This window comes from Centruroides vittatus, unplaced genomic scaffold (genome assembly GCF_030686945.1).
Source record: "Centruroides vittatus isolate TY-2023 unplaced genomic scaffold, ASM3068694v2 scaffold_861, whole genome shotgun sequence".
NCBI lineage: Eukaryota > Metazoa > Arthropoda > Arachnida > Scorpiones > Buthidae > Centruroides > Centruroides vittatus.
Window position 1 is genome coordinate 677,896 of NW_027122718.1, and position 12,172 is coordinate 690,067.

Here is a 12,172-nt window from a genome sequence, read left to right on the forward strand (position 1 = left end):
TGGGTTAAGTTCAACTCCTCCAATAATAAGCAAAAACAACAGAATTAAAAGTGGAAGTATCACAGTGGAAAAAGACATCTATAAAGTCAGTTAAAGGCAAACAATTAAATTGTAGTTCGAAACAGTAACTGGCAGAAAAAACGCCAGCAGCCAGCAGTGTCAACAGCGCCCCCCTGCTTAGGAAAATGAAGATGGGGAAAGCAGTAGGTGTAAGGACCCAGACGAGGTCCAAAATCGTAAAATGCAGAGTCCTGTTGTGAAAAATATAACGATAAATTATATGAGAGAGAGAGAGAGAAAAAAAAACTCTTGATCAAAACAACGTAACGAAAAATGTAAACAACGAGTCTCGGGATGACGTCAACGCGTGTTAAACGACCTGTTAATGTTCAATCCAAGGGTAGAACTCTGACACACGCGCTCATAAAGAGGTATAAGTTTGACACAAGTACTCAAAGGAAAAAAAAATTCAATTTAGGAAAACAATTTCAGAAAAGGGGAAAAATTGGAGAGGTAGAAAAATATCGCGTGATCGTTAGAATTCCAAAATGACACCAATTATAAACAACGGATTAAATTATGAGTGCAGGTGCTGTGGTTCTATCAACAATCTTGAAGCATAGTCGACAAAGGGTGTCAAATAGACACCTCGAATCGGACCTTTCCCGCGACCCGACATGGTCTCGTTTGCGCTCGAAAACAAAGGGGAGACCAATCGGGAAACGAGGAAAGGGACGAGGGACCAATCCGAAAGGTGGATAGTACACGAGAAAAACGTATAAAAACTGAGACTTCAAGGTCGAGAGAGTTTTTTTTTCGGAATCACGGACTGCTTCTTACGGATTAAGCCGACGGTGTGTTTAGTGTCGTCGCCCGGAACATCTAAGTGTATCACCGCTCGTCCCCATCGTCCAACGGCCCTTCTCGTCCGCCCGGGACTGGATAGATCGACCAACCGAACTCTCACGTTTCTGAAGATCGCTGAGATTTGGAACTGATCTAACTCGATGTAAGCATGAATTCGTCCAAATAAACGGTTTTCCGCATGTAAACACTTGTTATCATTTGCCTCCTTCGCCACCGCCCACATACACGGGTTCCCTTAGGCTCATCCTGACGCGGGATAAATTGTAACCCCCTCGAAAGTCGGCAAATCTTACATAGGCACTGATAGGATTCCGGTTGAGGCTTGGAGAGGTTTAGGTAAGGAGGGAATTGATATCCTCTGGGACCTTATGAAGAAACTCTGGCAGCAGGAGAAGATCCCAGATGAATGGAGGAAGAGCATTCTGGTGCCGATCTTTAAAGGTAAAGGGGATGTACAGTACAGAATTGCGGAAATTACAGAGGTTTAAAGTTACCGTCCCATACTATGAAAATTTGGGAGAAAATTGTAGAAAGAAAGATTAAGCAGGAATCTGAGATTGGAGAGGAACAATTTGGCTTTCTGCCGGGAAGGAGTACGACTGATGCTATCTTTGCTCTAAAACAGCTGATGGAAAAACACAGGGAAATGCAGGAAGATTTGCACATGGTGTTGATAGATCTAGAAAAAGCGTACGGTAGGGTACCAAGACAAGAAGTATAGGAACAGCTTATATGAATCTGAATGGTAGAGACGAGTGTAATATTAAAATCCAAAATGTGCCGCTCCCTTTGGTTTCGAGTTTTAAATATCTCGGGACATTTGTCGAGATGGGAGGAGGATCAAACTCGGAGGTGCAGCATAGAATTCAATGTGGGTGGACGAACTAGAGGAAGCCGAGCGGTGTGTTATGCGACAAGAAAGTTAGCTGCAATCTGAAAGGAAAATTGTATAAATCAGTTGTTAGACCTGCAATGTTATATGGAGTTGAGACACGGGCAATAACAAGAGCTCAAGAAAGAAAGATGGAGATGGCGGAGATGAGAATGTCGAGATGGATGTGTGGAGTGTCAAGGAAGGATAAAGAATGATTTTATTAGAGATTCTGTTAAAGTGGGCCCCCCGAGCAAAAAGATGCAAGAATGTAGGTTGAGGTGGTTTGGCGACGTACAGCGAAGCGACAATTATGTTGGAAAGAAGATCGGAAAACTGGTAGTAAAAGGAAAGAGGAAAAGAGGAAGACCAAAGATGCATTGGAAAGATAAGGTGGAAGAAGACTTGAACCAGAGCGGACTTAAGAGAGAAGAAGCCCTTGATAGGAAGAAATGGAAGAAACTTAGTAGAGAAGGAAACGCCGGCTCCATATAAGCATGGGATAAAGAAAGAAAGAAAGATTACTGCTGACGAGTGAGAGCAAAGATAAAGAACCTGTAGAATTATGGTAAATTTTGTCAAGCTTAAATAGCTGGAGGAAATTAACAATAACTAAAATAACAAGGAAAACAGTTGCAATTAGGATCGGCAACCGTCCTCCATTTGGGAGGACAATTGTCCGTTAAACTGTATTGTTCTTCCGTTTTCCTTTTGAGTACTAGTACTACAATTTTAATTGTTTATTTTCGTTTAATTTTACTTTATTATAGCTGCAGACGACTTCCGGTAATTTATTTTCTTATTCTTAAGCGACGTTTTCTTCTTTATCGCTCACTAGAATAACGGAAAGAAAAAGACTACTAATAATCAGAATCGGACAGGAAAATAAAATTTAAGGATTAAGTTAGGGTGGCATTGTGCAACAATTGGTAATAATTGTAATATTGAGTTTAAAACCCTATTTATTGTCTATTTAATGTTTTATAGTGAACAATCAGTTAACCAAACTACAGTACTATATAAATGCCCATCACAGTATGATACCATTTTGTACAAGTTAGCTAACGGTAATAATTTAATATACATGATAAACAATAACTGGTGTGGTGGGATGTGTGGTCGTCCATGGTTTGTGTTGGTGACTTATCAACTGTGGTCCGAAGTGTCGTTTATGTGTATTCGTGCTTGCTTGTCTTCGTCTTGTGACTTTTTTGATATGCACGAAGCTCTGGGAGCTTCACTTTTGTGGCTACACGCCATGCGTAAATTGTATATTTTTATATGTAATTATATCGTTTTCATATTTTATATTTTCTATTTTCTTTGTTCTTTTCTTCCCAACCTAATTGTCCATTCTTCCTGGAATGTACCTACCGCTTCCACCCTTTCTTTGTTATTTCGATGACTCACCCCTAAAACAAAAGAGGAGAGTGTAGCCCTGAGGGGTGAGAGAGGAAGACGTGGGTCATTCTGGAGCGAGAACTCTAGTTGGAAGGAGCGATAGTGGTGTTTCCCGAGTGCGCCGAGTGCCAGAAAGATAGGGACGAGGACGATTTGAGCTGTTCTAGAGAGTGAAAGAGAAAGTGAAAGTGTTCGCCGATCCCCGTTTCACCGTGATATTTCGGCCGGTAGTTTTGTCATCGTCATCTAGTCCAGTGTTTCTCAACTTTTTGGATCCGCGACCCCCCTTCTGCACTTAAAAATTTTCAAAGGACCCCCGAAGAATAAGTATGTGTCAAAAAACATCCCGGAGGGAGGGGTTAGGCTCGTATTTAAATATTTATATTATTTTTATTATTTATATGTGCAATTTATTTAAGTAAAAATTATTTTATATATTTTTTATTTCTATTATTTCTAAACATGAATCCATAGTAAATTTATAAAATATTTGAAAAAATTGATCTGGCATCAATTTTTCAGCGACCCCCCAAATATTTTTCACGACCCCCTTGGGGGTCGCGACCCCCACTTTGAGAATCACTGATCTAGTCGTGGGTACCCTCTTTCCTGTCCGTTCTTGATATTCTCTTCCTTTTATCTCTTTGCATAATATTTTTAACTTTATAATTTAAGTAATATTGTCGGGAGTTTTTTTTTATGTACACTAGAATTAAGGTTTATGTTTAAGGAGATATTGTCGGGAATATTTATTGTACCAGTTTCGGTATTTTTGCTCTCGAGTATTGTCGGTGGAAAATGTGTTTGTTGGTATCCCCTGTATCCTGTTTATTTACGAGCGAAGAAAATAAAACTCATTGTGTTTTGTTTCTTTCAATTTTGTTTCGTTGTTTTCATACCGCTCGTTAACCTTCTCACAAAACTATGCGTGTCATCAGGCGCAAATACTTCCGATAACAGTGACAGCTTTCGCCGCGACTATCCGGGAGAGAAGTACAGTACAGTACAGTGGCGTAGCGAGGGAGGTGCAAGGGGGGGGGGGTATCATGCACCGGGCACCACTCGCAGAGGGGCGCCCAAATGGTCTCCAAGACAAACTATGTGTTTCTGGAGGAGGAGGGGAGGCGCCAATAAAGTGTCGTGCACCGGGCGCCAGTTATGTTCGCTACGCCACTGGAGAAGTAGCCTCCATATAAACTGGAGGAAAAAGAAATAATACAGTATATATTGTATATGCATTAATTATGTATTTGGATGAAATTTGACTCGATCGTTAATGAGTTTTTTATAATACGAAAAAAATATCGTAAAATTTAAAATTCGATTAATTACTTTTAACTAAAAATTTAATAAACGCAACTTTAAAAAAATGTATTGTTTTCGATGCATTAATATCCCGATTTCGCCGATAGAGGGAGTACGTAAGTACTATAAATTGTAATTGATCATTTTTTAAAGATCAGACGAGTGTGATGGATGGTAGCCGAGAGATGGAGATCGCTAGCATGTCCGACGAGAATTGGACTTCGGGTTGCTGCGAATTCACCACAGTAAACGTGAGCTTTTAATGTTTTGATCGAATTATCGCGAAACATCTAAATTAAACACAAGTTACTCAATTAATCCATTGTTTGTTTATCTTGAACCTAATAGTAAACAACTTTTAAATAAGTAATTATTAATAGATTACTTTAATACGTAGTGGTTCTAATAAAATGTCAACTAATTAAATCTTAAATTCACATTTACTTAAAAGCTTGTCATTATATATGGGGCCCGCTTTAACTCCTCGGGCCCCTTACAGGCCCTTCTTCCATTTTTTATTTCGAACAAATGAAATATGTAGAATGCTTCTTTATTAATAAAATGCACTCTTAAAAATTTTAGTGTTAGTAAAAATAGCATTGATTGATGTTAAGGGCCCCAGAAAGCTTTCTTCCCATCTCTCTCTCTCTCTCTTGACAGCCCTGATTATATATCACAGATAAATGTTAATAATATAAAAATTAATCTTTATTTCATTTTCTTTTGTATAAATTTACTCAAATAATGATTTACCTGTTAATTTTCTAGTCTGAATATTTCATATTAACAAACGAAAAAAAAATAAACTGTTTTGTAATCGATGAAATTAGGTAAATTGCCGAAAGGTATTTCACAATTACTTAGTACATTTTGTCCAAAAAATTTCTTGAATATTCTAGTTATTGTTTTAACCTTACAGTAAATTTAGAAAGAAATAAAAAATAAATAAGAGTGCAATGTACTGTATAAAGTAATTATTTGTAAAATAACATTTAATGTAAATTCAAAAATCATAGCATGTGTTAAAGTAAGTTTTCATTATTTGTAGAAAGTGATTTAAATTTGGTGACTGTAAACTTAGTTTTTCAATAATTTTGTCTAGTTGAAAAATTTATCAGATTAATGCACACATTGTTTACATAAATAATTCTAACAAAGATTTTTTTTTTCTTCAGTTAGTAGAATTAGTAATTTTTAAAAATTAAGGTTTTGATGTTTTAAAATTTGTTTTATGGTCTTATCATAAGAATCTCATCTATAATTAAACAACTTTTACTGGGAAAGTTGAGATAAATTTTGTGATATTGAAAGTGATATCATAAAACAATTAGTCACCAGTTTTCTTAAAGATTTGTATTAATTAGATTTTTATGAGTGAAGTCCAATCTAAGAAAAATTTGAATGTAATTTTATAGTTTAAATTATATGTAAATTTTAAAGGTGAGTGGTAAAATCCATTCTTTGAAAGCATGGTTATGGAGTTAGTAGACCAAGCCCCTGATTCCTGCCTTTAAATAATTTAAAATAAACTTTGATTATATTAACCCAGAGTGGCAATTTCATTGCTATTACTTGAATCATCTGGCATTTCTATTGAAAGTGAAAGTACTTATCTTTTATTTTTTTACCATTATCATCCTTATCAATCATATTTTCCATTTGTGATTATAGTATTCAAAACACTAGATTTAACCCAAATCTTATAAGCCATTTTGTATGGATCTTTTGACAAAAAAATTTAGAAGTAGCTAACAGAATGTATTTGAATATAAATTTCTGAAAAGCAAATCAACAGTAATTAGTGATACACAAAGATCATAATGCAGGGAAACCATCATATAACAAGATCTTGCATTTTTGGGAGTCTCCTATAATGCAAGATGGGAGGTTAATGTTTCTATTAAAAGCTTAATAGAAAGTACTATACGTGATAAAAGAAGAGTGGGTTAACCGACTGACGAGGGACTATTTTCTATTGGAAAATAGTCCGAAGTGCATTTTGGATTTTTCGGTTTCTATACTTTTGTAATCGTCTTATTGTACACCCTCCTTTTGGTTTATTAAATGTTTTTACTTTGATTCTTGAGCATTTGTGCCCGTTATCATTGGTGTGATAAGCCCTACTATTATCTACCTCACAGTTATAGATATTTTAATTTAAGAGTTAGTCCATTTTTGCTGATTCGGAGTTCTCTGGCAACTAATTTGTTTCCGATACCAACTCCTCGGTCCTGAGAAAAAGTACCTAAAGATGTGAAAATTTGGGACTAATAATTTTTTAATCAAAATAGTGTCTAGTGGATTAAAAACCAAATGATTTGCTGTAACTAATCTGGCTATATTTTGCTATAATTAATAATTAGATAAGTAATTTGGTATTAGAGGTAGATGTTAGGTGCTATCTCTTATTGAAATGAATAATTTTAATAATTTAATACTTATTAGATACTTTTTAGAATAGTCTGGAAGAAAAGAATTGGTCCAGAGTGGGATTTGAACCTGCATCTCCTGCTTACATCACCTGGACCTCTGAGTGATTCTTTGCCTCCAGACATATTTAATTCTTGATATTAACCATCCACGGTTACTCGTGCCGAACAGAGATGACTCCTATGCCCACAATCTTTATAATCGTTCGTACGGCACTCTGCTGGCTATTGCTTTACCCTTCTGCACGATATATACACACATACAGTATATAAACATTACTAAGCCTGATGCATTTTAATAATAAACCATACATTAGCCCAATTAATTATGGCAATAATTGGTTTATTATTAATAAGTCTGATCTAGTGGACTACCTTCTTTAAAGATTTAGGTTGAGCTCGGTCGTCAACCTTAGCTATATAGGAAAATGGGATGATTTGGCAACTGAACGGGCAACTGAACTGAGTTGGGCTAGTTGGAAAAAACATTCTGAATTTTCAATTTTTTTAGAATACTGTAAATCAGAGGCAGGTGCACTTCTGTGACCCAAAGCTTTTGTACCTGTTTTTCTCCCTGCTATTGGCTGTGTATGTATACAGGTACTCCTTACTTTACGACAAGAGTTCTGTTCCAATGACCGTCATTAAGCGAATTGGTCGATAAGCGAGGAGCTTGTGCCGGGAATATAGGATCATTGTAAAATTATACAAATTATGCAACAAACTTCAAATTTATTCATAAAAAGACTATTATAGTACACTATTAGCCTATTATAGTATGCTTAGTGCGCATGTCACTATACGCCACTGATCGACACTCAAGCTGAGAAAGGGGATTCCCCAAATTGCAGGTCGAAACTCGATTGGTCGTAAGTGTGAGTTGTCGTTAAGCAGTTAAGTCGTAAAGTGAGGAGTACCTGTACTGTATATATTGCAGATGTAGACCACATACAGTCCAGTCATTTTTTTAAGTGATGTGGGTGGATCTTGTAATGCCTTCCATTCTTGGACTAATTATACCTAAGTAGAACACACATTTTTCTGTATCATTTTTTACTTTCTTGGCTGTTATAATAGAGGGAAAGTATGGTGATCCAGCAAAAAATGACCCCTCAAGATTTTTATATTTTTGGCTCGGGACATCTTGAAACGTCAAGAAATGCAAAAACATTCGAGGCTATTTCTGTGCATGTTCATGGTATTATTTTGTTCACTCTGTTTGAAACTTAATAACTCCAGTGGTTTTTTTCAAAAATTAATGAAATTTTGCAAGGAGGTTTGTTTATTAGAGGGATTGATGCTATTAAATTTTGGTGGTTAAAGGTTGAGGAGCTGGGGAGATAATGGGGATTGTGTGTATCTCCAGTAGGGTTGTACTTAATGGTAATTGTACTTGTTATTAGCATTTACAGTTTTCTATAAAACTCATCCCTGCTCTCAAAATTAAGGTTTTTGCTGTTTTATAATATTGAATAGTTGTTTGCTAAACTATGAGTAGTAGTGGTTTGAGTAGCACTGATCACAAAATTAATTTCATGAGACATACTGATCACAAATTTAAATTAATTATTAAATGTTTTTTATAAATTCGAATTAATTTAATTTTATTTTAACAATATTTGATCACAAAATTAATTTTCTAATTACAAATTTGAATTAAATTAATTTTATTTTGACAATAAGGTAAAGTTTCTGTATTAATTATTAAATGAATAAAAATTTATTGAGTAAGTTAAAATGATTCAATTTTTGCAGGCTGGTAACTAAATTTCTTTTTAAAATATATCAACTAGATATATACTTTCAATTCATCGTGTTGAAACTTCTAATGAAAAATTACTTTTTATTTTTACTTAAATTTAAAAATATCGCGGTTGAGAATATTTGCTATACTATATTTCAGTAAATTTAAAACATGACAATTTGAAATAATATTTTATTATTAGAAAATAAGTTGCACTGGTAATTTTTAAAATAAAAATTTGTCGAGTAAATTAAAACACAACAATTTGAAATAATGTTATAACAAAAAGACAAAGTTTAATATATTCTTTCTAATTATTAATTTGCAATAATAAATTTTACAATTTGTTCTAATATAGAAAGTAAATTAAAACAGGACAACTTGAAATAATAATATAACAGTAAGGCAAAGTTTAATATATTCTTTCTAATTATTAAATTAATTTGCATTAATAATTTTTACAATTTGTTCTAATACGGAAATAGTTCAATATAATAATTATTTAAATTATATTTCTTACTTATTTATTAAATACCTATACAATGTATTCATTTTGAAAATAGCTATTTTTCGTTTAAGAATTGTTCGTAAGATAGAATATTGCAAAAAGAACATTTCTTTTTAAAATATTTGTGGTAATAACAATTTTTTAAAATATTATCCAATCTTAGACATCCAAAGAAGTTCGATGTCTAAATAATTGTAGTTGCATTAAGAGAATAAAAATTTCTATCTGCCCATTTTTTGCCAATATTTGAGGATTTAGGTACTCCCAACTTTTCAATGTCAAATGATGGAACTTTTTATGTTATATATTGTTTCGGTTAAGTTTAAAAAATTAAATTTGCCCTCTCTTGTATTATATTGTACTTTTTATATAAATTAAATAAAATTTCATATACCTTACTATGAAAATTCCCAACATCCAAAATTATATTTTTTGTATGATAAATACAGCTCGTGAAATTCACAAAATTAATTTTTCGAGTAAGATTACAAATTATTATTTAATTTAATTAATATTTTATAATTTAAGTACATTTCGAGTAAATTAAGATCACAAATAATTTTTCAGGATATAAATAATTTGTCGTGTAATAGTTTTATTATCAATACTGAAATTAATTTTCTTGATTGATATTCGGGTACACAAAATAATATAACATTGAAATTATTTTGAAAAGGTTTTTAGGTTACAGCTTATTTAAGTGTTTCCACTGTTTTCTTCAGTTTATCTAAAGTAAGACATATTTCTGCATGTAAGTGCAGGAATAAATTTTCACGACGGCTGATGATAATTCTCGATTTAATTTTTGATATTTTGGAACTCGTCAATAAATTGTTGGTCAGGTTTTTGGTAACCAGAAACAAAATTCCAGTTTAAGTAATCTTGTAATTTGCTTAAAGTTGTGGTTTTTAATTTTTGGTATTTTAAAACCTAACTTGGTATTTTATATCTAACTTATGTATGAAGAGGATAATAAAATTATCTGAAAGAGGTTGGAATTTGTCAACTTTATTCCAATTAAATTTTAAGTAAATTAATTTTTAAAGAGAAATCTTGATCACAAAATTAACTTTAGATGTCCATTAAATTAAGATTACAAATAATTTGTGGTGTTTAATTTTTTTTCAAGTTATAAATTATTTTCAGTTCAGAAATTTCTCGGGTAAATTACAATTATAAATAATTCTATTCTCAAAAAACTACTCAACCTGTTTTTTTAGTTTTCATATTTAGAAAACTTTTCACTTCATTTCTTTAGTTTTCATGTAAAATCTTGTACCAGTGTAACAGTTAGGCAAAGTTTAATATATTCTTTCTAATTATTAAATTTATTATTATAAAATGAATTTGCATTAATAATTTTTTTTACAATTTGTTCTAATATAAAGAATAAATTAAAATGCGACAACTTAAAATAACATTTAGCAATAAGACAAAGTAAAATACAGAAATAGTTCAATATAATAATTATCTAAATTATATTTCTTACTTGTATAATTAAGAATTGTCCGTAAAATAGAATATCGCAAAAAGAACATTTCTTTTTAAAATATTTGTGGTAATAACAATTTTTTTTAATATTGTCCAATCTTAGACACCAAAGAAGTTCGATGTTCAATTTTTGAGGATTTAGGTACTCCCAACTTAAATTCCATCATTTGACATTAATGTTATATATTGCTTCGGTTAAGTTTAAACAATTAAATTCAATTTGTTTTCCCTTGTAATAAATTATATCGTACTTTTTATATAAATTAAATAAAGTTCTATATGACATTCCCAACTTCCAAAATTATGTTTTTTATATGATAAATGCAGTTCATGTAAAAAATTTTCCAAATTTAACAAATTTTTTTTATCTCGTGGTGATAAATTATCAAAAGTGACGAATTGATTAGCAGTAGGAAAATTCCCTGTTCCTGAGAGGAAACTATCGGCATATCATTCTGTAATTTTATATAAATTAAAAATAGGATTAATATTATTTTATATTTAATAAGAAAATAACGAAAAGATTTCATACATAAACATTTCTTACCGATCATATAGAATGTTCATTGAAGTACAGTACCAAATGTTGTCTCGTCTTCCTATTTTTGATATTATATCACTATTATATTCAATTATTTCATCCATTTTATCAAATTGTTAATGTGAAATCTATAAAAATATAATTTAAAAAAATTTATATTGTAATTGAATTGAAACGAAACTTGCTTTTAAAATTTACAAAATTTAGTTACTATAATGAAATGAAAGTAGAATTAAAAGATATATTACAAGAATTTTACTGAAATTGTACAGTAGCAATAATGATAATAATAATAATACAAAATGGTCTTTCTTCAAACCAAATTTATACTGTGTGATCCAACTTATTAAACTTTGAATTACTATATGGTTTATACTAAACCATAATTTCTTTGAAATAATATTTATTTAACTGATAAATTTAATAACTTTAATTAGAGTTTATAAAATGAAACTGTGATTATATACATTTTTTTATAAACTCATTTCACCTCAATGAAAATTATTACATATCAACGAACTTTAAGAATAAATTTTACAACAATAAGTTAATTTATTTTAAAAACAACTCATTTAATTAAGCTAACTAAAAACATAATAAAATTGTAACACTATCTGTATTAGTTATATATTATAGTACGTACAATTACATTAGTTTTAAATATATTTAAAAAATTTATCTATAATATGATTACATTTATTTATTTAATATTAAATTATCATCAATAATATTATCATTTTAATTAATTTCTATACATTTAAGTTTATATTACTGAGTATTTATTTAAATATAATTAAGAAACAGTTTAAAGAATATTAAACTCCAAGAAAACGAACCTCCTGATTGTAATTCCTAAAAATTTGTTTTTCACATGATAGATATAAACCCTACAAATAATTGCTGAATTCTTATGTCTAACTGTTAACTTTTTAAAAATAATAGATTTGTTATAATAATGAATTTTGCCGAACTTTTCAGTATATCTAAAACATGACATATTTCTGCAAGTAAGTGA

At 31.3% G+C, this 12,172-nt stretch overlaps 1 protein-coding gene across 1 annotated transcript in view; it reads left to right on the plus strand.

The window, feature by feature from the left end:
• The first annotated feature begins 4,594 nt into the window (after positions 1-4,594).
• Positions 4,595-12,172, plus strand: part of sws (patatin like phospholipase domain containing sws) — a 164,726-nt gene continuing 157,148 nt past the window's right edge. The window contains exon 1 of the mRNA XM_067288448.1: positions 4,595-4,695. Coding sequence (XP_067144549.1) covers positions 4,612-4,695 — 84 coding nt within the window. The 5' untranslated portion in view covers positions 4,595-4,611. The remainder of the gene's footprint in view (positions 4,696-12,172) is intronic.